General features: G+C 31.9%; 2 protein-coding genes and 2 long non-coding RNA genes across 18 annotated transcripts; 2 read left to right on the top strand and 2 right to left on the bottom strand.

Annotated features, from left to right (window-relative positions):
- Window positions 1-216: 216 nt before the first annotated feature.
- LOC107364227 (long-chain-fatty-acid--CoA ligase 4) lies at window positions 217-4,587 on the bottom strand. The gene is made up of 3 exons (XM_015931557.3): window positions 2,688-4,587; window positions 947-1,194; window positions 217-879 (listed from the first exon to the last, which is right to left on the bottom strand). The coding sequence occupies exons 1-3, from the start codon at window positions 4,258-4,260 to the stop codon at window positions 505-507; spliced, it is 2,196 nt and encodes a 731-aa protein (XP_015787043.1). The 5' UTR covers window positions 4,261-4,587; the 3' UTR covers window positions 217-504.
- Window positions 4,588-5,688: 1,101 nt separating this feature from the next.
- Window positions 5,689-7,909, top strand: LOC107363964 (uncharacterized). Of its 3 annotated transcripts, XR_016199586.1 has the most exons (5): window positions 5,689-5,845; window positions 5,933-6,570; window positions 6,749-7,061; window positions 7,169-7,323; window positions 7,420-7,909. It is a non-coding gene; the product is annotated as an uncharacterized LOC107363964 (long non-coding RNA). The 3 variants fall into 3 exon arrangements; XR_016199585.1 differs by having other exon boundaries at window positions 7,169-7,909; XR_001569025.3 differs by having other exon boundaries at window positions 5,695-5,845; window positions 5,982-6,570; window positions 7,169-7,909.
- Window positions 7,910-9,914: 2,005 nt separating this feature from the next.
- LOC107364223 (LIM homeobox transcription factor 1-alpha) lies at window positions 9,915-27,538 on the bottom strand. Its single transcript, XM_015931555.3, has 6 exons — window positions 27,067-27,538; window positions 13,416-13,636; window positions 12,246-12,445; window positions 12,062-12,139; window positions 11,676-11,904; window positions 9,915-11,443 (listed from the first exon to the last, which is right to left on the bottom strand). Exons 1-6 carry the CDS (start codon window positions 27,297-27,299, stop codon window positions 11,094-11,096), a joined length of 1,311 nt encoding a protein of 436 aa, XP_015787041.2. The 5' UTR covers window positions 27,300-27,538; the 3' UTR covers window positions 9,915-11,093.
- LOC107364224 (uncharacterized) lies at window positions 13,403-22,491 on the top strand. 13 transcript variants are annotated; one of them, XR_016199581.1, is made up of 9 exons: window positions 13,403-13,537; window positions 13,649-13,703; window positions 14,152-15,001; window positions 15,245-15,418; window positions 15,576-15,834; window positions 16,647-16,987; window positions 17,075-17,213; window positions 17,309-17,385; window positions 18,418-19,874. It is a non-coding gene; the product is annotated as an uncharacterized LOC107364224 (long non-coding RNA). The 13 variants fall into 13 exon arrangements; XR_016199583.1 differs by having other exon boundaries at window positions 15,576-16,534; XR_016199576.1 differs by lacking the exon at window positions 13,403-13,537 and adding an exon at window positions 21,765-22,491 and having other exon boundaries at window positions 13,564-13,703; window positions 18,418-20,060.
- Window positions 27,539-27,837: the final 299 nt, after the last annotated feature.

The raw sequence follows: 27,837 nt of genomic DNA, 5'->3' as shown, positions 1-27,837 counted from the left end.
TGAAATCATGTTATATGACGGAAAATACTCACTTAGTAGTTCGAAAGGCTGCCAACAACTCGTCCAGTGAATAATCAGTTCTGTGAATATTTGTACACTTTGTGGATGACAAAATGAATGTTACCTTAACAAGTCTCGATGCAACATGAACACATCTCAAGAATATTTAATCGGATATCGTTCAAAGTCGGATACTTATCATTATACTTGACTAAATTTACTTGTTGATTATTTATAATTTATTTTACGATCTATTGTAACATGAAAATTGTATACACTGAGAATGCACTTGAAGTAATTGAAAGCAAATTGATAACAAGTAAGTTGATTTTGTATTGCATGCAAGTGGTAAAAATAATTGAAATAATGAAAAATATTTGGATGAATCTAACTATGAGTCTAAATTATTCATCAATATTTAGACTTCTTTAAAATATAATTGTAAAAAGTATATTTTTGGTATATTAACAATCAAATTGATAAAAAATAACATTTTCAAAAAATCTACTTTGCATAAAGGGATTCAATTGATTGTTTATAAAATTTTTGAATTTCAAGTCTTCGTATTTTAAGGGCAGCTGTCGCCAAACCATTATCAGGAGTCCATTCCTCTGAACATAATTTGATTTTATTTGGTATTTCAAATCGCAATAGATTTGCACTTTCACCAAACTCTCTTAACGTTTCCAGAACAGAGTTAACAATTTGCTGATCATTACAGAGCTCATTGAATGGCACATCTTGTTTACCCAAACTTTCAGCCAATCTTTTCAGACTATTACGTTCAGGTAAGATAAATGCAATTAAATAACTGTGAAATGAGTCTCCGTAAACACAAATATTATCAACAAAGTTACAATTCTTGAGAACGGCTTCAACCTGAAAAAATAGAGAAAAAAATGTCCATTAAAATCAAGTCGAGACTGAAAATAAACAATAAACAAACCTTTCCAAGTGAAATGTATTCTCCATGTTGGAGTTTGATTAAATCTTTTTTACGATCAATAATTTTGATTGTTCCGTCTTCAAATACTTCACCAATATCTCCTGATCTCCACCAACGTGTCCCGTCCTCATCAACCCAGTATACTTTGGCCGTTTCCTCTTCATTCATATAATAACCCATTGTAATTGCAGGTCCACCAATTACCAATTCACCTCTAGGATTGGGTTGATCGTGATTTGAGTAACCGCCTAAATAGTGATTGAAAATAAAATACAATTAATCAAGATTAATTTGGAAATATCAATTATTTTGTCTTCTGTTGAGTGTTCATTGGATCGTTTTTATATCAACTTACAAAAAGGTGAAATCAATGTGATTCAATGAAATTTAATACGATCCAACTGACACTAATTTACTTTGGATATTGAACAATTAATATTAATCAAGGCTTAATGAGAACAAAAGAGTAACCTTTTTGTTGTTGAACAATCTCCATGAATATAAGTGTTCAATGTTCAAACAATAATTTGAATCATTATCATTGAAAACGGTGCAACAGAAACAAAGATTGATCTTAATATTCATTGATTCTGGCAACTAATCACAATTATCTTTTAAATTGACTACGAAATAAATATTGTTTCACTCTCTATCAATCCTCATTCAAGGCTTGCTATCATTCAGCTTCGATGTGAAAATAGATTAGCTAATCGTTTAACAATAAATGAAGTTTACTGAAATGTTGGGCCTTGTACGGGGTGGCGAGAAAGTTTATGTGCTTAAGCAACGCCCATTTAATCTTTAACCGCTCTTTCTATGCGCATATTTATTCCCCTTTTAGTTGCCCCATTCAGCATAAACTTTCTCGCCACCTTGTAGATGTCTGGTGATATAATTATATCTGCTAATACAAACAAAATTGTTTGCTGAATAAATATGATCCAGATCAAACTAACTGTCAATTTCCTATCCTCCCAATCACCATTAATTGTTACACATTAATAGCTAAATTAAGGACACAATACATACAAAATAAATTCATCTTGTTATACTTTAAATTCAATCTAAATGCTTGGAAATAGAGAGATGCTTAAGGCATCAACCCCTGACAAGAGCTTCAACAAAGGCTCCAAATTTTAACTGAAAATTTCATGCCAGTTTCAGGAAAACTAATGATATAATTATCTGTTGAAGCAAACAAAATTGTTGATGAATAAACATGATCTAGATCAAACAATGTCAATTTTTTATCTCAATCTGCATAAAAGAAAAACTAAGGACAAATAAATACATGGTTACTTAATGTACTTTCACTGACATTAGAAGCTTTCGGAAAATCAATTTTTCTAGAAATAATCTTTTCTAATCTATTCTAAATATTAATAGTTTCAAAGTTCGATTGAGCCTCAGACAACTTTTTAATCCGATTGATTAGATTTAACTATAATAAAACATCTTTTGAGTGTTACAGGTATCATAGATCATCTACAATAAGGCAACATCTTAACGGGTAAAAATGTGGCAAACCAAATCAAGAGCAATCTGGTTGAGAGGTTGTTGTTGGATTAACATTCAAATAGATAAGGAAGACTTGATCTATGATCATCATTACCTAGTTAACTGATATACATGCAATATTAACCTTGATCTCGAATTGATACCAAAGTATCACGAGGTTAATAAACTATACTTGATAGATTCATGGCATTTCCAATCAAATTGATTTCAAATGAAAACCTACCTTCTGGCCAATCGATGAGTTTAAGTTTAGCACCAAAAAGAGGAGCTCCACAGCGACCAAGGGAACGATCTTCCATGTCCATCAATGCAGCACACGCAGTACCTTCGGTGGCAGCATAACCTTGCAGTAGTTTGACACCAAGTGTGAGTGAAATAAATTGCTGAGTTTCAACGGATAAAGGAGCTCCACCAACAAATATTAACTTTAAATTACCACCTAATGGTTGACGGACCTTTGAAAATGCAAGGTAATCCATGAAAGGTGTCTCAAACCCAAATAGAACCCAAAATTTTTTATATTCAATGGCAAATTCAAAGAGATATTTGAAAAATTCAGAAGTTGACAATTTATCTTCAATTGTTTTCTTGATTCTGTCTAAAATCAATGGCACTGCAGGCATGATGGTAGGCTTGATAACACTGATATCACCTTTACAACCTTTTTTAATAGCCGTTGAACTATCTAACATGGTCATTGGAGAAGAATAACATATCGGGATTCCCATGGAAAACATCAATACTTCAGCACCCATCTCAAAAATATGAGCCAATGGTAAATAGGCCAAATAGGCTTCATGCTGACTATGTTTGTAGCTTCCAACTGCTGAGGTTAATAAAGCTTGCATTGCTGACATGAAGTTTGCATGTGAAATTTGAACCCCCTTTGGAATTCCAGTTGATCCAGAAGTGTACATGATACATGCAATATCATGAGGTGATGGTAAAGTTTGCCGAGTTTCAGGTGCATCATATTTGTTTACAAGTTGATTGAAAGGAATCATTTTAAATTTAGAAAGAGAAGGCAATGGCGTCGGTTCTTTCCCGTTTGCTCCTTTGGCACAAATGATTGTGGTTAAATAATTGAGTTTATCAGCTATTTTTGCCAGTTTATCCAGACTATCAGCTGAGGTAACAATGTGAGTTGCTTGTGTTTGCTCCAGAATAGCAAGTATCCCATCAAGACCAAGATTTGCATACATTGTAACAGTAATGGCACCAAGTTTCCAGATAGCAAACGCAGATAAAAGCCATTCTTCTCGGGTTTCAGAGAAAAGGACTACTTTATCACCCGCCTTGACTCCGTTCAACGATAATCCATCGCCTATTTGTTTGACTTTATCTTTAACTTGTTTATAAGAGATAAAAAAGTAATCATCAGCGAGAAGATATTTCTTCAGGATTTTTCCATTTGCTTGTTTTTCTTCACACTCGGATAGCACTGGACGGGAACCCATACAATTGGAATCGCCAAATTTGGCAGTCATTGTGTCAAACCAATGAGCAATGGTAGGACTCTCCAGGACTTGTCTGTCAAACTCAAGAGGATCGCCAATCCTTACAAACGGTGATTCAGGATCATTTTCATCTTCTCGAACAGCTCTTATCCTTCGAGTGGCCAACCAGGTAGCCCATGGCTGTTGATAGATTATTTGAGGAGTCAAGACCAAAAAATCAATTATTACAGCAAGCACTTTGATACAGAAAACACCAAACCATGACCATTTGACCATGATAAGGAAGGGAATGGAGCCCAAGAAAACAACAAGTAAATTTTCCCAAACGGATGATGCCATTCTGATGATTGTAATTTGACTTGAAAATAAAATCCAATAGAAACCACGGAAACGGAAGTTTAGTTGTTATTATAAAAATATTAAGCGGATGAGTTTAAATTAATATAGTTTTAGTTAAGAGTAAAAATGTGTTGCACAAAAAGTAAACAGTAAAAGTTAACAGAAGATAGTTTCAACTCGTAATCGTTTGATGTTCAAGCCATCTTGAGTTATGGTCACAAAAATACATTAAGGGTTGATTAGTTATTGTAACTGTTATACACAATTGAATCCAAATCTTAATTGCTTAACAGCAAAAATATGCTAACTGTTCACTTAAACAATTTCATCGTTACTGGCAAAACAAAAACTGGAGTCATTTTTCTTTCTCTTTAATCAATAGCTTCACGAGTCACTTTCCCTCTCTTTCGATTTCTCTTTCTCTCTCTTTCTCTTCTTTAAATGAAGATCTGTTAAAGATGATTGGTGAGATCAAAGATAACAACTTTTAAGATAACAACAGAGAAAGTATTAACCAATTATATTGATTGAAAATGTGGTTAATGATGAGTTCGTTTGTTACGAGATATTGGATTCCAAAATAATTTTCCAACAAATTATCACTGTTAAGATATTTTCCTTCATGTTTTGAATGTTTTAATCACAGATGGTTTGATATGGGCCGCAAATAACACTATCATAAAGGTAATAAGATGCAGGTAATCATTAAAATAATCAACCAGTCTTCACGTACTTGGGTACAAAGAGTAAAGAAGCGACAGCTCTCCAGAGGTTGGTGAGCTTTGGCTAGAGGCGCTCACATCAGTCTCTCTCAATTTGATTTTAATCTAATTTTTCAATAAAAATATCCAAAAATTGATGAATGAGAGAACCCTCTTCTCCTCTACTCTTTGGGTACGATATCAATATCGCACACTAGCATATGCGCCAGGTTCAACCGAAAACAGAAGCGATCTCTCTCTTGTTGAAACAGACAATTTTATTCACCGAAAGAGCATTTTCTGGTTGGCTAAACTCACACAAGGAAAAAGAGTTTGATGAAAAAATCTGGTTCCATAGTTGAACAAAAGGCAATCGAAGTTTCAACTTTGGATTCAATTTTCTCGAAAACTGTCGATCGGAAAAATTTCATTAAAACTACAATAATGAGTTCGGTTTCTATACCCTTACAAGCTTACTAAGTCCCAACTCTTGTCTCGAAAGTCAGATTTTTACGATTACGGTTTTTTAGTCAACACCTATTTACACGATAAAAGAGGGCGACACAAGGATTAGGAATGAATAAAATTTTTACTTTATTTGAAAATTTGAAAATTAAAAGCTGAGATTAATTTATTTTTTGTATTCATTGAATTGCTCGAAACTTGACATCCTCTTGAAATCTTAGCCTTTCAATGTCAGTTTTAATGATCAACTATCTTTTTGAGTTTCATTCTCACAATGTTTATTTACTTCATCTTACCTTTTTAAAGAGGATAATTTTAGCTGATTAATATTTAGTCGAGTCAACTTGAATTTATCTTTTTAAAATTCAAATATTAAGAAAAATCATGCGACACTCTTGATGAATCTAACAACGTGAATGGTGAGTGATGATAAATGTTTATTATTATCGTAAATATACAACATTTAAGTAAACAAACATATTATCAATTATTATTTTCACCCATAGATGGTGCAAGAGCGGAAAATCAACATTAATCAATTTTTTACTTTTCAAGTGTTTCAATATTTAAGTGACTCTTAAAAGCTACTTTCATGGTAAAAAAATGGTTGGAACTGATGATCCGGATAAAAAATGAAGTGAAACTGAATTACCCATTAGTCAAGAATGAATAGCCTTTATTTTCGATATTCATATTGACCATTATCAACGCCAAGAAAGATCTTATCATTAAGATTTACCGAAAGTCTTGGATCCATCTTCGTTCTTTATTGTCGACTAATTGTATGGATTTCATCCTTTATGGAAGTATTTATACTTTATTAACATCCACCAGTGTATCCACAGAAAGCTTTGTCTTACCAGAGGATTCTCAGAATGGGTCGAGCTACATTAAAATTTCTTGAAATCATCGATAGTTTTACTGAATGTATGGTTAAGTTGATGGTACTCCTGGTACCACGAATAATATTATTGCTTGAACATCCGACTTTTCATATGAGCTTCACATCGACATTGTGTTTCAACATCATTTCATAAATCAAATTTAGTATGATTCGCATCTTGTACAGATATGAATCAATGTGCCTTCAGTCGATTCTGGAAATTTAACCATTTGGTCAACAATTACTGAGAAAAAAGTTGAAGTAATTTCCATTTTCCTTTCTTTAAACTTTCAAATTTAATAATGTTCATTCAGCCATTATTGTTGTTACGATAAAGAGTTTATTCGTGAAACCTGAATGAATTTCATACATTTTGTATTTGTCCTAAAACTCTAACCTTGCTTTGTCTTCACTTTCATCCTCATTTCCCTATCATTAGGAGGAATACAAAGTGCTGGCTTACCTTCAAGTCCTTACCATGTGATAAAATGAAGAGTTAAACAAATTGGCCAACAAATAATGTTAATCAATGATCAAAACTAATCAATCTTTTGTTGGCCTTTTTACGTCCATTCCTATAGATTTTTTTGTTGGTACCGTAAATTGAAATACATCAGTGGATAAGCAAATGAAAAAAAGGATGAAAAGAGGAAGAAGAGAAACGAGATGTTACAGGTCAAAGAGACTGATGTGAAGCTGATGATGATGGCAAGTGATGCTTTGGCTCTCCAGGGATGCTGACTTATTCACATGTAAATAGCTAATAAAATGAGTTACAATTGTGTTTAATGTTGGGATCAACTGATTCCATAGGGAAAATAATAAGCTCAACTAATATTATTTTGTTTCCTCTCTTAAGCTCTATCACCGTGTAACTGAATAAGATTGGGAATAGCTCAAGGCGCAATCAGAAAAGTCACTTTCTCACCCAAATTATCGCACCTTAATTGATTTTCCCATTATCACAATCATCTTCTGTAAGACAACAAGAGAAATCTCAGCTTTGAATACAAGGTATGATAATGAGGCCAAAAATGCCAAACAAAACGCCAAAGGTTCTTTTCGTATCATTGATAATTCATAAAAATATCATTTTCTGGCTAAAAATAGACTTGAAATATCAAAAGCTATTTGCTAGACACAATAAATGGAGCAAGATGTCCAGTTATGAAAACCAGTAAACCACTGTTTACCTAATTTTACCTAAAATCTCTCTCTGGTAAAACCGTTAAAGTATTGAAAGAGTCAAATTGACTAACTATTTGGAGGAAAAGAAAGATAAATTGCTGATTAAATGAATTAGTCGATCGTGAGAATTGGATTTATTGAGGAAAACTCGGTCAGTGTGAAACCTAAAATGGATATATTGACAATTTTCAATGATTGAGATGAGTCTTGGATGGCAAATATCGGTCCAATTCACTTTTAATGTTGACCATTTTTGTTTCAAATTTACTCGTTGTGATATCAGGCGACAGTTGACCAAAGGTCCAATGTAAATGTTGACCATCCTTTTGTTACCATCACCAATTGACCCCTTTTATTGACCCAACATTTACCCTTTTAAAGTTACCCAGTAAACTTTCACTTTCAACCTTTATTCAACAAATGTTAATCCAAACAGTAAATGATAATGATGAATGTGCTTCAATAGGTTATGATGTCTAATGGACCAGAAATGAACCAGAAAATTGTCTCACAGAATATAAAAAAAGGGTAAACAATTAAAGGTTGAATCAGAGCATTTTAGGGCTTAAACAAGACTTGAAATGATTGGTAAGAAAATGTAGAAAGTTAATTTAAAGGTTTCTAATTGTGATTAAAGGCCTACTGAAGCAATTGGTTGACAAATTGTTATGGTTATGTTGGACATGAAAAACAAAAGGTTGTCGTCTTTGAGAAAAGGCTGGAAAGTTAAACAAATTGTTGGCCTCATTGATGATTCAATGGTTAGTTAAAGATGATTTAACTATTTATATTTATACAGAGTTTGAAGAGAGGAAGATGATAAGAATGAAGATGAAGATGATGAGGAATGGAAAAGGAAGCAAGTTATATATGGATTAGTTGAGGACGATTAGTGTTGTTCAAGTGAACTTGAAGTAGCATTTTAACAGAAGTGAAGAAGTGCCGTTCAATTGTTACCCATTCATAGTAACCAATCCTAAAGATGGGAATAAAAGGTGATGATGAGGAGGATTATGATGAGAGATGATGAGAGATGAAATGAGGTCAGAATAAGTGGCTGAGAGTGAAAATATTTTTGCATGGTAAACATTTGGATTGACAGGAAAAGTGTGACCAGAAGTGGCCTTAGATGAACAAGTTGATATTGAACAAGACCAGCACACTGATGATAATATTCAAAGTTATACCAAACTACACTGTTCAATTGGTTTTACTGAGGCACTTAAAATGGGTGATAATAATAATAATAATAAAATAATACCAACAATAATAAGCTGAGACAGTGTGAAAACATCAACATGGATATAAAAGTGAAACTAGTTTAGCGTCTTGATTAAACACTAAACTCATTTGATCACTTCAATTCAGATTAAATCATGCAATAATCTGAATAATCGTTCCAGGCCCAAAAAAATAAGAGTCGAGCAAGAAGAAAAAAAATCCTCAAAATTGTTCATGAATAATGGTAATGACAAATAGACTCTCGACTGTTCAAGTTGATGATTGGATTTGAGTCTAATGTCGACTCTTCTTATAATAATGATTAAACTGATTCTTTAAATATTTCAATGAAATGATTAAAAAATTTGATGAAATTGGTGATAATCAAAAGGCAGTCTGAAAAAGTGCAGTTCAAGGCTTAAACAAAAGTCAACATCCAGGTTTGATCGTTTATTTTATGATGAAGCTAAAAAAAAGGTTCAATAACATGATACTAAAAGATGAACCCAATAAGAAACTCAATTGATGATCATGATGATGATTATGATCATCATTATTATCATCATCTTTGTTTATTTTTTTCTGTTTCGACTTTTTTTTCCTTTTTTTCCTTCACTATGGGTTTATATGTTGACACCATCATTTGTACAACAGGTTTTTCAAATGGCTCTTAAATTGTGTTCACAGTATATTTTTTTTGCCTCCTCTCTTCTTGATCATCATTATCATTATCATCATAACGTCCAAATAAGCAGTCAGAATAGTTATCATCTCATTCATCTTGTATGCAAGGGAAACAAGATGATGGCAAGAAGGAGGGAAGAGGAGGAGAGGAGGTTGACGAGGTTACGGGGACAACACTATTAATATTGAACTGTAGTTTTTAGTCTTCCTATTTTTTTAACCTTACTTTATCTTCCTCCTTTCATCATCCTCTTAATCATCTTAAGGTCGTTTTTTCCCTATCAACATTGACATTTAACATTCAACTTGTAACCCATTTGTCTTACCAGAATTGTCATCCTTTTATCATCGAGTGAAAGTGAGTCGAACCTTAAAAAATGGGAAAACCATTTTGCTTTCAATTTTGTTCTCTATGTAAGATTTTTCAAACAATTAACGGTTTCATTCAATTAATTTGGGTTAATTGAGGTTGAGATTAATTGGGTGTAAATAATGAAATGTGAGTCGAGTTATTTAAATTTTCATTTTTTGATTTTGTTCAAGTTAGCAAAAAATCATTTATATTGATTGGGGACTTGAAATTTTTACATTAAATGGTAGATATTTTTTTTGCTTGCGTTTTCGCATGTTTATCAGTGTTTTGTGTAGCTGTTATTTTCAGGTATATTTTGGGTGGAAGGGTAAATTAATTTGTAACGGTCAAAATGATTGGCAATAAATAAACAAAAGTATTTACATTTTATAAGAAAAATTTGAAGTCGATTTGTTAGCTTTTTTTGGTTTGGATCTCTTTTTGGCCTCTTTTTCTTTGGTATTCAATGGTTTGGCAATGGTCAACAGAATCAATAAATAATAATAATTTACAATCAGGTAGCTGGTTTTGTATTCGTTATTGTTACAGAAATAGAGAGATGGAACTTGAATCTTATTAATTATAACTGATAACGAGGAAGTTCATTTGATTTTATAGATCTTTGTTGATCTTTCATTATCATCTGTACCAAGTTGGAAGAAACTTAAATCTTTGGATGAGTTGCTTTAAATATTGTTGTTGTTGTTGTTGTGGATGGTAGAGATGAAAGTGATGATATTGTGATTGGTAAGCTCAACCTTATGAGAAGATGATAGTGGGATGATGGTAAGAAGAAAATCAAACTTGAAAATATGAAGATGATGATCCTATAAACAGAGACGAAAAGAAGTTTTCTCAGAATAATATGAGAAAGTAAGAGGTGATGAGATGATGACGAGAAGTGATCTGAATTACATCAACATGGGGTTAACATGGAGATGAAAAGATGATGGATGATCATCATAATCCAGGTTCCTGTTGAAATGGTTTTGTTATTCGAAAGTTGTCCGGAAGTCAAGAGAATGTATTTTTGTTCTCTCATGGTGAACAAGACTAAGATGACGATGATGACGATGATGATGGTGATGAAGGATAAGATGATTTTGACTTTTATCTCTATGTAAAGTTGTTCTTAGATGAAAGTATAAAAGTTTGTGCCTTCTGCCTGGTAGAGGTTTTTTTACAAAATACTGAGCAACTTTTAAGATTCGAACGCAGAAGGGACAAAGAAAGAAATGGATATGAGAAGAGATCAAACATCATCTGAATCATTTTATCCTTGGAATCTTACAAAATTTAAAATGGATTTAAAACAATTCAAATAATGTTTTCTTTTTTCCTAGTTACTCGGTCCCAGACATTCACATTCATTTGAATTAAAATATGAATTCTGCATTGAATAAAGTTTATCAATAGGTGTCATAGAAGAACCAAAGAGACCATTATTGGTTGATCCATTCGAACCCGAAGGTATATTATTACTATTATTATTATTATTGTCCATTGAAGATGATCCTTGATGGTGATGATGATGATGATGAGTATGTGGATGATGGGAAAGGCTCTCATCACCTCCATTACTTGCTCCATTCCCTTGTAACACATCATCTAATCCACCTAAACTGGTTTCACTATCCATTCCTAAGTCTCCTTTTGAATAACCATCTCCGTGAGGTGAATAATAAGAATCTGAGATTAATAATGATAATATCAAAGACAATGTTAATTAAATTATGTGTATGTTTACGTGTGTGAAAGAGTGAGAGAGAGAGAGAGAGAAAAGGAGAGAAAGAATAAAGTAACAAAGGTCAACAATCATGTTGATTAGGAAAAAGTCAAGAATCAATCAAATTGATAATCCTTTTTTCATTTAACTCTCACTCTTGGATAAATATTATATGTGGATTATATGTTAGCTTACCATCATCAGGACTATGAGATAAATATTGAATTGGAGCTACAGAAAAAGAAGGCGAGTCTACAGATGAATCAGTTAAATGACCACTTCCACTATGACCTAATCTTGAGTAAGGTGACATTTTATCAAGATTGGATTTATCACCTAAACCAGCATTTGAGTCGCTATTAGTTGTATGTTGTTGGTGTGATTGTTGTTGCAATTGTTGCTGTTTGCGTTGGATTTTCTTCAACTAGTCACCACATTAAATCCAAAACAAACGTTTGTGTACAAACAAATAGAGAAGATAAAAAAAGGTATGAGCCAGGGAAGTATGTGAGAGAGACGATGATTTGATAAAAGTTTATCAAAATCCATTCTAATAATAATGGTGGATTCAATCAACTCACTTTTGCTCTCTGATTTTGAAACCAAACTTGCACTATTCGAACGCTTAATCCAGTTTCTTTGGCTAATGATTCCCGGACCTAAAGAGAAAAAAATGTTTATTAATTGGTGTGATCGCATTGAATTACGGTAATAGGGAAATAAAAGATAGAAAGGTGTCGATTAAAAGTTTAAATTTCAACTTACTTTTCTACAAGGCTTTTGACTGACCTCAAATGAGGCTTTGAAGGCTCTTCTTTGAGCTGTTGTCAGAATGGTTCTTGGCCTTTTCGGTCCTCGACGTCCATCTTGTCGTTGACTAGAAGTTACTGAAACGGTTGACCCAGTATTTTGGCCACTTGGTATTGGACTATTTTGATTATTGTTTGGCACAACAGCATTTTCACCTTGAGTCAAAAATTAAAGGGACAAGAAAAATGATAGAAAAAAAATATAAAGTTATGTTGATAGAGGCATTAATGTTGATATTGCATATTGCATGTTGATCCTAACATCAATATAACACCAAGATAACGATTAATTGTTTCAAGTCACGTGCAATATTTACTCAGTAAGCGGACCCCTGTGACCTGATTTATGGTTTATCTTCATTTATTTAATCCGATTTGGGAGTTTATATTGCATGCTGTTATAACCATAATATAATAATAATAATATCTAATAGTCAATTCTTATTGTTAAACGCCTTTTATCAACATTCACATTCAAATTACAACTCATCTTTTTACATGTTTACAGCATCATCTGAACACAAGAGCAGCACAAAAAAAAACAGAGTTACCGCAGAGAAATTGATTCACAAGGAAACATTACCAAATCAATAAACAATCGAGTTAATCAATCAACGGAAATAATCAATTAAAAAAAGACGCTGCTCACGATAACAATCTAAAATAACATTTAAAGTCAAGTAAACGATTTGATGATGAGTTACAAGACACAAAAAGATGACTGCACAACGCAATGGCTTTATGCATGAGAATTGAATCTTTAATTGTAATACCAAGCACAATGTAGCAAAAAAATTTGTACATGATGAACCAAAAAAGAAATAAGTGAATAAAAAACTGCTGAACAATTAATTATTATTAAATAAATCACAATTCAAAACATAAGATAAGTTCACATGGATTAACTCTTGTCTTTTGGCGCCTTCTTTAGGGTGAAGAAAGGGGAATAAATTTACTGACCCCTTCAATTTAACCTCGCTCTTTTTAATTAACAAATTTTCACGTAAGATGGCAACAGTAAAAAGATTGATTTAACCCGATTTTAACCGGGAATTCAAATCTTATTGTTCAACCTTTTCAACTTTCAGCTGACAAAATGTAATTTTTTAACTTTTGTTTTACTTACTTGTTTGTGTGGACATTTGAAGAATGGCAAGTTCCTTTTCGAAATCCGGCCTACAGAACAATCTTCCCGATCTGATCACATATTGGTCACCCTTTTTTAACTGCTTATTACAACCAACGCAGGTAAAACAATTGAGATGAAATATTGAGTCCAAAGCTTTCATAACCAGTTCACTTGCTGATATTTTTTCACAACATCCTGTACATTTGGCACCATACAATCTATCAATATAGATGAACCATGGTTAAAAATTTGAGGATCAATGAATTTAGTCAAACAAAATAGAAGGTAAGTCAAATCATTTAGCTTTTTTCATTGTCAGTCCAAGTCTTCAATGTGTGTGCATTTACTTTATCTTATTTGCTACCAATGGCTTTTTTGGTGACTCGATGAAAATTGTGCGTAATAGTTGCCATTTTAAGAATGATTTGAAAAATTTTACTTGATCAAATTTTATTGCTACCATTATTAATATTATTACCTTTATTTAACCTCATTTTATTGTTATTATCAGATCATTTTTCAATCATTCATGTATGTTGCAATTTTTATATTTATACGTATAAAAGGAGTAGAGACTAAATAAATCTAAATAGCAATAAATAAGGTAACAAATAAACATTGGAATGGTGTAATATTGTAATGTGGAAACAATCAAAAGTCAATTTAATGGGCAACAAAGAATCAAGTAAAAAATGATTAAATAATTTTCTTTCATTTTCTTTTCTTATTTAAGATTGGTGAAACACGATTAAGGTGGAGGTAAAGATTCAAGGAGGAGTTATTAGTTTTTCTCTCATCAACAAATATCAACACAGAAATTGTCTTCATCATCATCTTTTCCCCATCATTCTCCTTTCACAAGATCAACTTGTTTCTAAATTTCCTTTCCACTCTGGATTTTTCGTCTTCAACTTCCGATTTTCATCATCTTCTTCCCTCAAGACTAACTACACCATCACTAAGGAAAGAAAGAAAGAAGACTAAAATAATATAAAAAGATGTTTCCCCTAATTTCCTCTTCTCATCATCTTTTGCTATCATCCTCATCATCATCTCCATCATCATTAGTTCTATAGGCTTTCTGTTGCTCTTTTTTTCCTCTCTTAATATTTATAAATGAAACCTTTGAGATATTTATTGAATGATAAGGATGGGAATGATTGGAATGATGGACGAAAGCTGATAGAGAAAGAAGAAAAGGAAAAAAATACCAAGAAAGATTATGTGAAATTGGGCATTAAGATGATGATGGTGATGGTGATGGTGATGATAAGCATCAATATCAATGGTATTTATGGTTCTTTGACTCTTCACGGACGAGGTCACCTTTCTGATATCAATGGATACTTACTTTTCATTGAAACCTTTCACATCATGAAGAAGAAGAAAACAACCGACAAGAAAACTGAACAGTTTTGTTCCCATTTGATTCACTAAATTTCCTCTACAACCGATCTTCCCATCTATCAACATTAATCTCACCCTTCTCATCATAATCAACTGATTATCATCTTGATGGCTCAACAAATGAATACCACAAACCAGGCAAGAAATAAAAAAAACAAATTATATAATACAAAACTGTAAGTCCATCAATCAAATGACAATTATCATGTTTCCTCTCTAACTTGATATTATCATATTATTTAAATGCTGGCATAGAAATGCTTAAAAATACTTTTCAAATATTAATTAAAACTGATTAACATTTGAAATTAACCAATTACATAAGATTATTAATATTTAATCAGCAAAATATCGATAACATTTGCTTTTTGTCAATTTGACATTTATGATTATATTTTTTTCATTTTTTTATCATTTAGGACTAAAAATAATCTGGAAATCAAATGGCGCCAAAATATTTTCCTCCCAATATAATTGAAGCGTAATAATGGTCGAGAAGAATCTTCAAATTCAATAATAATTTTTTTCTGTAAAACTGATCAAAGTATTTTTTCAAAAAAAAGACTTGAGATTATATAGCATTACATGAAAAGGTAAGATTCTGAAACAGGTTCTTCAATTGCTAATAAATTAATCTCGGAATGATAAGAATTTCCATGTTGCACAGTTTCCTTATTTTTCCTTGGATTTTCCTTTATATTTCCTCTTCTAAATCTTTTCTTGATTCTACTTTTTTCTCTCTTTTTCCAGGAGGCAAGGTCAAGGCATTGAAAAATATAGAGCTGAACAAATGAAATGAATTCAACTGGATTATTTCAAGTCTACGCTGATAAACAGTCAATGATAAATGAAGCATAATGTGAAAATATACAGTGGAAAATATGGAAGGCAAATGGATTGTTGTTACATTCCTTATTCAGTGAAGAATGCGTTTCCAACGTAAACTAGACCATCAAAGATTCCCAAAGATGCTCAAGAATGCATCAATCATACATCAATTTGCAAACAAGTGAGCGAATAAAGGAAAGCAAGAGAAAGCAAACAATCTTTTTCCTTCCCTGCATTTCACTTACAATTTTTTGCCTGTTTTTGTTTTCGCCTCAACAAAACAAAAATGCATCTCATATTTTATCAATCCAATATAAAGGGACTGAATAAAATTTGTGAAATTCACCTAACTGCACTGGAATAGAGACTTAATTTTTACCTCCAATCATTTATCGACTGTTTAATTTGGATGGAAAACATTTTGCTGAGAAAATATCACAATTTTGGCAGAATCAATTCATACATAAAGTTTGCCCTGTTGTGATGGCTGAAATCATCCTGAAAACCGAATTTTCTATCAAGCATAAAAGTTACTCGAATATTTTAACGAAAACAATTTCATCCAAGGATGTTCAGTGAAATGAATATAACTGTGTATATCAACGCATTATATTTTTACCTTGGATTCAGTTGTGATATTGAAACTATTCTGCAAAATATCTTCTGACAAATGCAAATCTTTTTTTTATCATCAGTGGATGAATGATTTTAGCTAAAAAGGTTAAGTCTCTATCGTGCAGAAAAATGCGCAAATGTCGAAAGCCTTTCAAAGCTCGTTATATTTTATTCAAGTTTAATGAGTGGATGAAAAGACTTTTTTTTCTTGCTTTTTGCATAAATGAAAATTATGGAACTTTTTTGCTGCTTCTTTGCTAAATGATGTTAGTCAATTGATGGTATACTTGACAAAAAAAAAGGATTGGTAATCTTTATTGTTTATATTATCAGCTTTTATAATATTTTTAGATAATTTGACATTTCATCCTTTTCCAGACAAGAATAACAATTTAAGATGATGACAATAATGATGATGGGCAGGAGGAATGCTGCTTCAAGGTATTAACAAGAAGGAAAGGAGCTGTTCATTTTTCATCGTCGTCTTAAACAAGGAAACCAGGAGAGAGAGGAACAAAAGTAACAATAAGAAGATGATTCATTGAAATTGAATAAAAGATAGAAAAGGTGAAAACTGTTGAAGATGAAGATGATGCTGGAAAGAGGATGAGCAGACAAGAAAAAGGAGGAGAAAGAAAGAGAAAAGATAGGATAGAAGATTCTGAAAAGGAGGAGTTTTGAGTATGAAAAAAGGAAAAGGAGGTGCAACAGACTTTGTGGTAATCTTTTTTTTCTTCATCATCTTCATCTTCATCTTCTCTCTCTTTTTGATTTTGTTTCTTCTTATTTTTTCTCTTCACTCTTAGCCTCTTATTCAGCATCGTCTATAGCTAGTTGAGGATGGCAAAAAAAACTCAGTCATGTTGGAAATAAAAAGCAAATATTGAAGAGAAGTGAGCCACGATGAAGATGAGGATGAAGAAACTAAAGGAGTGACATTTAACCGTAAGACTCATTTGACTCTCTTTTTCTATTTTACCAAAAATTCTGAGCTTATTTTTTTCTCTCTTCTAATAACAGTTTTTTTTCCTCTTCTCTAGAAGCAAAAGCGAAAAAAACAAACCTGGTAAATGGTGCAAAGCTCAACTTCAGAACTTAAGAGTGAAACAAAAAAAAGGTAAAGGATGATAAAGATGATGATTATTATGATGATAATGATGATGTTGTTGAAGGTGAAATGATGAAAAATAGGAACAAATCTCTCTTTTTTTTCAACATTTTCCCTTCATCAGATTTTTCATCTTTCAATCGAGGGAAAGAACAAGTTTCAATGGAAAGTCAAATTGAATCTGTTTCATCCATTTCAAAACTGAAATGTTATTCACAGTCAAGCTATTGGTATAAATATATATTTATATATATACATAAATAAATGTTTTACCATATTATTAAAATGAGCAGATAACGGTAACACTTTTTGCCAAATCAAATATTAAGGTGTTCATATTAAACAGCAAGAGTAAGCTAAACGGGGATGACTTATTTATATCTTTCAACATGAAAACTGTATCATCCATATTTTTCCTCATCTGTTGTTATATTCAATAATAACTAATTCCTGGTTCGTAGAGTTTGAAAAGAGCAAAAAATGCAAATCAAAATCTTTGACGCTTTTGATAACACAATTTATAAGAGCAACTTTCACTGATTCAATTTAGATGAAAGTATAATTCATAGAGAGCCCAGAAAAAAGAGTGAAATTGTGTGAAGAAGAAGAAGAAAAAAATTCCGGAAATTGGCTGATTAGTTTGCATTTCATTGTATAAGATTTGATGACAATGATGATAATGACGAAGGATAAACCTTGGAGGATGAATGGAGATATTTATTTATTTATATTTTTCATCAACAAGTGTTGCAAATTGAATAACAATACACTAAAATAGGGAAATAATCAGTGACATGGAAAAGTGAAAACAGCTTTTACTATTTCAATACAAATTTATCATTCTGCTACTTCTTTTTTGTGTTCATTCAACAATCTTCATCATCTTTCATCATTGAGCATAAAATTACGGTTTGAACCGTCTTCTTTCCCATCTCATCAGATCAGTAGACAAAAAGCACAAAAACTGTTGTTTCACCATTTGATGCAAAAATATGTGTTTGATAAACAGTGATTAATTTTATTTCTACTTTCTATTTTCAGGTTATTCTCATCTTCTTAACTGCCTTTCATCAGATTTTTATTTTAATCATGCTAATCAGTGAATTGGATTTGCAAAGGGTTGACATTCAAACATTACAAGACACGAGACTTAACATTTATCACTGGACATTATGTTTGTTAAACTGGCAAAAATTGATTCAATGGGTTGAAATGGTTGCATTTTTTTATATAAGGATTCATTTCAATTTACTTGTAAAGCTTCCTAATCATCATAATCATCGTCCCTCATTATCATCATCATCACCACTATTACTAATACTTAGGGTAACAAAGACAAGCAATCAAAGCCTCATCTTCACTGCTATTTAAACCTTTCAAGCCAAGAAAATGAAGAAACTTAATAATGCCATTGAATATAATGACAATGATGATCAAGGCTTCTCAACTGTCTTCATTGGATTCATTACGTTGAGACTTCTTGGTATTCACCTATTTTTTATCATTAAATATACAAAGTGGAAAGACATTATAAACTTAAAACAAGGACATTGATTGATTAACAATGGTAACTAGATGCAACAACAGGACCAATATAAAAAAAGGAAACTGGACTTTCAACTTGACTTCCAACCTTCAAATTTGATGCCTTGTAACTTTTGATGATCGATCTAGTAACATTTATCCATATATAAATGTATAAATCAAAGAGTGGGAGAAACAAGAGGGAGTTATAAAGCAAAACAAGATGAAAAAAAACAAGGAGCAAAAAGATGGAGATGAAAAAGTTTGCTACATATGATGCATTGATGAAAGAGGGCCTAAAATCTTGTTGACTATTTTGCCTTTTTTTGGAAGTTGATGGCGAGTAGCTAACAACTACCTTGTTTTGCCGTGAAAAAAAGGATAAAGGATGCATAAACTGGAGGAACAGGGAAGTCTTTTGAAAATCAATTGCGTAAAATGGATTGGATATGGAGGGTGGAGAAAGAAGGAGAAAGATGAAAAGTCATTGATGGAAGAAAAAAAAGAAGAAAAATGAAAAGGGAGAAAGAATCCGTCATCATATAGTTTATTCGATGGAAAACAATAATATAAAGAATTGCTGATTTAAACAATTGTCGAAACAAATCTGAAGCTAAATCTGTTATAATCCGGTCAAAGTGGCTTAAGATTAATACATCCATACACATATAAAAGTGACATTGTTGATGAAGGAAAAGTCAAAGGCAAGATGAAGAAACAAGATGAGGAAGAAGATGAGGAACATTTAACATGATTTTTGCTTTGACTTTTTCATTTTTAGCTTTTACTTTTCATCAAGCCAATTCATATATTTTTTTTGATAACATTTTTTTCCTGCTTGCTTAAGCAAACCACTTTGATAACGTTAGTCTGATCTCTAATCTTACATCATTTGACTTGCAATACTTTTTGTTGTTGAGCATTAAACTGTCTTGTAAGCTTTTCAACAGAAGCTTCATCCCTTCAAAGAGTCAGATGAAGATGAACAAAGTCTCTTTTCACTGCCTCTTTTTTTTGTTATCCTCCTCATCATGAAACGCAAAGATAGACAGTTTTTAAGTAATAATATATATTTATTACAGATATGAAGGAACAGTCCAAACAAAGGAAAGAAACAAAGAGTTGAATGGATGATAAAAATAATGTCAGTTGATGTGAAGGTAAGATGAAGAAAGTAAAAAAAAGAGACAGAATAGTGATGATAAGTGAGAGATGAAGCAGAATTGATGGCATAAATAGAATGAAATGGATTCTCTTCTTAATAACAAACTAAGGTGATAGAAAGAGGAGAAGACGATGATGATAGAAAAAAGAGAATATTTGAAATTCTTTTCATCCTTTTCATCCCTTTACAGCTACATTATTCCTATTTTTCCTCTTTATCATCATCATTATTATCATCATCTTTTTGCTTTACTTCCTTTCCTTGCATTTTTCACTTGCTCAAGCAACTTGCTAGCCTTAGAGTCTCTTTATGTTTATACAGCTTTGGCTGCTTCAACTTGCTATTCCAGGCTATTGATGAAAAAAAAGTTTTGTGTTACCAGGAGAGATGAAAAGGAGAGCATAAAATGGAGGCTGATAGAGATGATGAGGAGGAGAGAGAGAGAGAAGAGTGATTACATATTGAAAGGTTAGAACGAAATGTCTCTAACAAGTTATCAATAGTTACTTCTAGCATTTTTATGTCTATCACATACACTTTAGCTTTGTTGGCTGGATCAAATGGAGGGAAGACGTAAAAAGAGAGCATTTTGTTTGAATGATTCACATTGACCTCCCTGGGATGAGGATAAATATTCAGAATGGGAAACTGCAGGATCAGGGAAGATGAAAAGTGAAAAAAAGAAAGGTTAAATCTGAGTCAGGAAAGGATGAAACAACACATCAATCCTAATTTACCTCCTTCCAAGTTAACCTTAAAAGATATCCAAGGTTCAGCTCATCCTTTTCATCCTTTTTTCCTCTTCTTTCGTTCATCTTTTTTATCCATTTTGTTCATTTTTAAACATTTCATTTACCATGAAATGCAAGTTGAAATCCAGTTCAAAGATGAGATCTCGATACTACTTTTGATAACTGATTTCACTGATCACTCTAATGCATAAGATAAGCCAAGACATTCAAATAATAACTAGATTTCAAAAATAGAATCAATTGCAACCATTTTTACAATTTATATTAATGGCTTAAATTGTTGTGTACAAAATGAATGTTAATAAATCGATAGATTTTTGTTAACAGAAAAGTCCAATTCTCAATCTTTACAAATGCGTTCAGTTGAATAATCAAATGTTGTTTTACATTTTAAACCGTTTGGTTATCAAGTTATTGATTAGTTGATTATGTTGTATGAAGAGGTAAAAATTAGCAATCATTTAGCAATCATCATAAATCACAAAATGGCAAACTCTTGTTCTGAGTTTGTGCCCTCAATGATCACATGAAAGTGAATGTGAAAATTTCAACTGTAAATAGCCTGCAGTGAAATCACCAATCATCATTATCATTGCTCTCAACTTTCATCTTATTGTGTACCTTTCAGGAATATGAAGATGATAAAGATGAGGCAAAAGAAGAAGATTAATTTACTCTTCCTTTTTTTTCTCTTGCCGTTCTTCCTCATCTTCCAAGCCATCCTTGACTTGTAGATACACATATAAACACACCAGAAAATGTTTACTGTATATTAGCTTGAAGGGACTTTGATCATCTTTTTTTTTCATTGCGCTGTTGACTGTGAGTTTGCTTATGGGTAAAAGTTACAGTAACATTTGAGACAATATTTACTCAATTTTTCAACACTCTTCTCATCATCGTCTTCATCATTCTCCTTTCTTCTCATCATCTTCCCATTGCTTTAGGTTATCTTCAACTGTAACCATCGTTTGGATACTTATTCAGCTTGCATCCAACCTTATGCCTTCCCTCACTCCACTATTTAAACAACCATAACTATTATCAGGAAAAAAACTCGAATCTGGCCTTGACTCACATTATCACCATCTATAGGATGAGCATTGGTTACTCTAATTATTTACATTGTGACCCTTTTTTTATTGACCTTACACCGTTGGGAGTCGCTCCATGCCAAATCATTTAATATCTCAATTTATTGCCATCATTTAAATTACAGGTATAAAGATGTTCACTTTTCCTGTCTACTATCAACTCTCCAATTCCCTAACATTTAACCCTCACAAATGGTCAACTTATCAAAATATTGATAAATGCTGATCCAGTGAAAACAAAAATTGTCTTTGAAATCAATTTTGCCATTTCTCCGTTTCTCATTGTTCAATCGTTTGATTAAAAGATTGCCTCAGTTAACCAGATAAAATATGGATTCAGTGTAAAGGTGGTATACAGGGTAAACAAATGCTGAATACATTTTTCCAAAGATAACACAAATTCTGGTCAAAAATTTTACCAAAAAATCAAGTATAGGATTCTTCATCTGTTAACCAGAATATTGGTTTGATGGAAATAATACAAATTTTGAATTCCAAAAAATAGAAATAATTTAACCTAAAATTTCATCAAAAATTACATTGAAATAACATTTAAATTAAAACAACTTTAAATGATAAAGTTAATATTGATAGAAGTGATTTTGTTTTAAAGTCAAGTTAATTTATTTTTACAATTGAAACAATCTTATAAGTCAATGCTTAACCTGATCTTGAACCAAATGAAAAGTTATTTACATTGATCTATGAACGTCTAAAGGGTTATGAAATGATGATCTGATAATTATAAAGCATTGTTTGTCACCCTGTAAGTCAGTGAACCAAAGAGTAAAGTGAAAAATCGATTGGTAAACATAACAACATTTAAAGTTGCAAAGTCTCACCTCAGCGAGTAAAAAAATGCAAAACTTGATCGATCAGAGGAAGAAAGATGAAGATGAAAGGAGCGAGTTTACAGAGATGATTGAAGAGAGGAGAAGATTGAAAAGTCCATGTTAACCGGAACAAAAAATTGATGAATTAGATTATGATGATCATGTTTCATATTCATGTTTGGATAACCTCAAAAACAAACAATTTATTTAACTATCTTACGCAAATCAATCAAATCGCAAGACACCATTTCACCAATTAAACAAATGACAGTTGACCATTTTAAGATGAAAAATGAGAAACAAGATGACCAAAGAGGAAGAAAAATTCAACCCAAACCAATGTACAATCATTGAAGCTTTTGATAAACCACTAATTGTTACACTTTCCCATAACTTTATTGATACAATAACCAGAAGTTAAATTGTCAATATTTGTTGTTAATCTTTACCGGTAAAAATAAAGGTTAACATGTTTCACTTTGAACAATTTGTTTCCATAGAAACTTGATATTCAAATTGTCTTCTGAATTTTATTAACATAACTGTTTATTGGATAATTGTTTGGCCAAAATCAACCCTTTTGCCTCTTTTTTATGCAACATTCAAGTCAATCTTGTTTGACAAATCACAATTTGATGAAGTTAATATGGCATCATTTAATGCTATTCAACTTATCATATTGTTATAATGACAATGTAATCAACAGTTGAAAGAGCTTTAACGAGGAGAGAAGCGAAATGAAACAATTTAATTTGTTGTACAATTAACCATTAAGAATTGAGCTTTCATTTACATTTTTAACCTTCTAATTACCTGGGAGTGAAAATGGCTTTTAATGTGATAATAAATATGATAAATATGAAAGTGTGCAGCGCCTTCAAACCTTGGTTAACCCAACAATCATCAAGGGAACTGAACAAATTATATTCTTATCATGATCCCACGATCATGAAATTTCACTCATTATCTCATGGGATTGTGGACACGCGAAATTGAACTGTTGATAGTTATTTGTTTATTGATTGATAAAACAAGATTAAGTTACTTCTGGGACTGATGAAGCAGTTTAAGGGAAAAGTGTAAACCTAAAAATGTATCCACAAAGGTGTTGATTTAAGTGTTACTTGTTTGGGTTAATCATTGATTAGAATCAGTTTAAGGTCTAGTATTTGGTTAACCATTGATTATGCATCATTATGAGTTAATAAGTGGACAGAGTATTAATATAGTTTAATGAACAAAAAAAAGAGGCTTTAGTTATTCTCGGGACAATTTAAATAACCTAAAGCAGATTAAGTTGAACAGTCGCTTGAAAATTGAATGTTGATTGAAAAAGCAAGATAATCAGTTGAAAAGGCAAAATTGCAAGTTAAATCAAACATTGAATATGTGTGAACAAATGGAAACGTTTGCAAGGAAACTTGAATTTGTTGGGTTGTAAGATGTTCAGATAAAGATGAAGATGGTGAAGGATGAAGGATGAAGTGTAATCCATAGTGACGGTGGATGGTTAGGAGGAGTGAAGGGGAATTAACACGCGTTAACTGTTTCATGGCTCACGTGCTGGTCAGGCTTGAATTGTTATTAAAAGAAGCGTAAGATGAATTTGAGTTTAATCATTCAGAAAAAGTGTAGTCAAATGATGAAGATGAGGAGGATAAGGAGGAGATTAGGGATGGAAATGTGCTTCACCAATTAACTTGCGCTTCAATGATCTTTACTTGAAAGTGACCCTGTTTACAGCTAAACATTTAATAATCAATCAACTATTAACAAAGGTGTGTTGATATTCAACATTTAACAAATTAACTCTCATATTGATCAACCTTTCCTATTGTCTTCCATTGTTATTGACTTTCTTTTTTTTCTACCTCAAAGACTCATTGGTTTTGCATTATAAACTGTTAATTTCAAATTCAAAATTTGCTGCAATCTAAATGAAACATCATTAAATCGACTCAATATTTTTCACACAAAAAAGTGTTTGATTTTGGAGTCAAAAATGATTTTTTAAACCCAAATTTGAAAACTTGACAAAATTTGCATTCAAATAAAAATGTCTTTGATTGTTTGGATTGAAATAATTTTTTGAAATTTAAGTATCAATTGCTTTTTGTAAATCAAATGGCAAGCGATTCAGTTTGATGAGTGAATCAGAATCTTAACATTTTTGTTTCAATTCAAAGACAATGATTATATTGAAATCGCTATATTTTTGGGTAAAAAGTCAATCCATGAAAGACACTTTTCTGGTGTTTGACTGGGAAAAGCAATAATTGTCATTTTCATGAAAAAATTTTGGTATGAAAGTATTTTTGAACTTATCGTTGCTGGAGGAGCATTTGCTCAAGATAATTCAGATTAGTATTTGGATGTGGATGAAGGTGGAAAAAAGTGATTATATAAAAAAAGAGGAAACTTGGATTAAAGGATGTAACCCTGATTAACCCATAAAACTTGTTTCTCAAAATGTTCATCATTTTGTCTTTTCTTTTTCTTCCGGCTTCACTTTTCATCTTCATCTCTACTTATCATCACCATCATCATCTTGATCATCATTGAACCTATAACAATCTTTATCCTTTCAGATATTTCCTTAAGAAAAGCCTATAGCCTGATGATGATCAATAGTTTTGTTGTCTTCTTGCCAGCTCTTCATCACAACCTGATCATTACCTTGATTCAAACAATTGTTAAATAATCATTCGTTTTCATTCAAATCATTGATTTGCTCATAAACCAAGGTTAATCACTTTTTTAAATTGTGGCTCAACACAGACCATTTAATTAGCTTATTGAAACCTAAATCTTGTCTAATTGCCTTTTTACCCTCAAACTGCAACCATTTCCCTTTTCAACTAAATTGTTTGCTTAATTGCTGCTAATTAAATTATTGTCTTTGATCAAAAACCTTTGATTGAATGTTGGTTAAATTGAATTGATTAAATGGTTAATCATTTTCAGATTAAAACAAACCTCGAAAGGAAAGACAAAAATATCGATTAATCGTTTGAATGACAATTTTGATTAATTGAAGCTTGAAATTTGGTGTTGTTTGAAAGTCAAAATCAATTAATATACTTGAGATAATTATCTCATCGAGAAATGAATGATTCAGATTGAATGTACAATCAATTTTGAATGGTGAATGGTCAGTCAGTGAAGAGACAGGACCTTGGAGTTAGTGATGATGATGAGGATGATAGAGATGAAGGTTAAGGATGGCAAGTGAGGGATGACCGAGCGGAAGAAATGGCTTTTCCAGTCTCTTCTTGTGGACAGATTGACATATTTTTGCTTGTTTTAAGATAACAACATATTTATGCAAACAAAAAATGAGAGTGTAAAAGTCCTTTGGTTACAGCTTGGGATGACAATTTGATGAATTAACTGAACAACAGTAACAAATGATCAACGATCATTTAACTGTTTCCCTTTTGGTCAATACAATCATTCATACAGTCAATTCCTGGAGATTCATGTCAGAATGGCTAAAAAAATCTCTGTCAAAACAACACTTTTCAATGTAAATATTCATTAAGATGATACAGTTACATTCAATATGTTTTGGACCATTTACGTCTTTTCAAGGAGTCACAAACTTTAATCATCAAATTATCATAAATTCAATTCAAAATATCACATAACTATTGCTCTGAAAATATTGTTTAATATCGATAAACAATTTTTGTTGTTTTAATGAAATGAAGACTTAGGCAAAATCGCAAACTCAAAAGAACCGCCAAACTGTTCAATTTATCATTCAAGTTTGATGGAACAGCGAAAGGTTAAATTATGACAAGTTATTGTATTAATAATAGACTCTAATATGAATGAATGATCGTCTTTTATGTTCATGTTCAGATTGAAATCAAGGAATTGATCGGAAACTTTAAACTGTTGATTGAAAATAGTTTTTTATCCATTAATAATGCCTTTAGTCTTTGAATATTTGCTAATGAAAACAATCGACTGTAACAAAAGTCTGGTTGGTAAATGTAAAAGCTTGGTTTATATTTTGCAAAATTTACTGGCTTTGACTGTAGATTGGTTTGATTTGTTGATGAACTACATTTTGGTTGATACGCACAATTAGCATCTTAAAGTAAATTCATCTTAAAAATGGCTTTGAATTGAAATCGCTAAATTGAATCAAATTTATCTTATCTCAAGATACCAGTTAGCTTTGACTAGACTCGGACTGCAGCTGATTTGCAGCAAATTATTAATTATCTTTCATCAATAAGCTGATAACTTTTTGCTGTTCAACTGATCAATTGACCAAAAGTAAAGTCCAATGTTTCAATGGTTTTGTTACTCACCTGAAATAGTCTCGTTTACAAAGTAATAAGTCAGCTTTGGCGTAAAAAGTGTCCGACATTTTAGCAAGTGGACCTTCACACGATGAACACTTTAAACAATTTTCATGCCAAAACTTTTCAGCCGCTTCCAGAAGCCACTGTTCCTTGATTAACTCGTTACATCCTGAGCAAACATGTAACCTTTCACCTATCAGGGAAGATATTGAATTGCCAGATACTTTTCTCTCCATCATTTTCAGATGAAATAATCATCCATAGGGACACCAATGTGTATAAATACAAAGACACAGTTAGACACACACACAGAGAGTAAGTGAGACACTAAACACTGGCAAGATGTGTGTTTGTTTCTTGAAATACAAATGATAAAAGGCAGTAGTAGATGTGATACTAATAACAAGACAGTAAAAAGATGAAGATGAGGAAAAAACGAAACAAGTAGAAGAAGATAACTGTTAGGAATTTAAACACAATAAAGAGTAACCGGGATATTGAGTCTCATCATCATCTCTCTTCCCAGGCTGCCTCATCAATTCAATCCCATAAAGCACGCATGTATTTCAACTCTCAACCCAATCATCATCTCACTCTTCACAGACTTTAAAAGCAAAAAAGCGGAAAATGATCTACCTATATAACTCAGGAATAAAATGCGTGAGAGCATCGAACTTTTGTACTCATATGTACGTATATTGCGCCACTGATTACCTCAAGTTTCAGTCATGGTGATGAAATATTAGGCTAAAAACAGTCTATCTTTCGCACTTGACT

Source organism: Tetranychus urticae, chromosome 3, assembly GCF_039701765.1.
Source record: "Tetranychus urticae isolate SD_2017Ah chromosome 3, NJAU_TeUrti_SD_1.0, whole genome shotgun sequence".
In the NCBI taxonomy this organism is placed as follows: Eukaryota; Metazoa; Arthropoda; class Arachnida; order Trombidiformes; family Tetranychidae; genus Tetranychus; species Tetranychus urticae.
The sequence above is the reverse complement of the archived record's forward strand: the minus strand, read 5'-3'. Positions and strand labels throughout refer to the sequence as shown.

Coding starts and splice junctions, on each gene's coding strand:
- LOC107364227 (XM_015931557.3), bottom strand. CDS start 4,260: ATGGCATCATCCGTTTGGGAAAATTTACTTGTTGTTTTCTTGGGCTCC. Junction 1,195..2,687: donor ACTCATCGATTGGCCAGAAG/GTAGGTTTTCAT, acceptor ATCACTATTTAG/GCGGTTACTCAAATCACGAT. Junction 880..946: donor AATACATTTCACTTGGAAAG/GTTTGTTTATTG, acceptor CTATTTTTTCAG/GTTGAAGCCGTTCTCAAGAA.
- LOC107364223 (XM_015931555.3), bottom strand. CDS start 27,299: ATGATGGAGAGAAAAGTATCTGGCAATTCAATATCTTCCCTGATAGGT. Junction 12,446..13,415: donor TCAAATGTCCACACAAACAA/GTAAGTAAAACA, acceptor TTTTGACTCAAG/GTGAAAATGCTGTTGTGCCA. Junction 11,444..11,675: donor ATCTCATAGTCCTGATGATG/GTAAGCTAACAT, acceptor TATTAATCTCAG/ATTCTTATTATTCACCTCAC.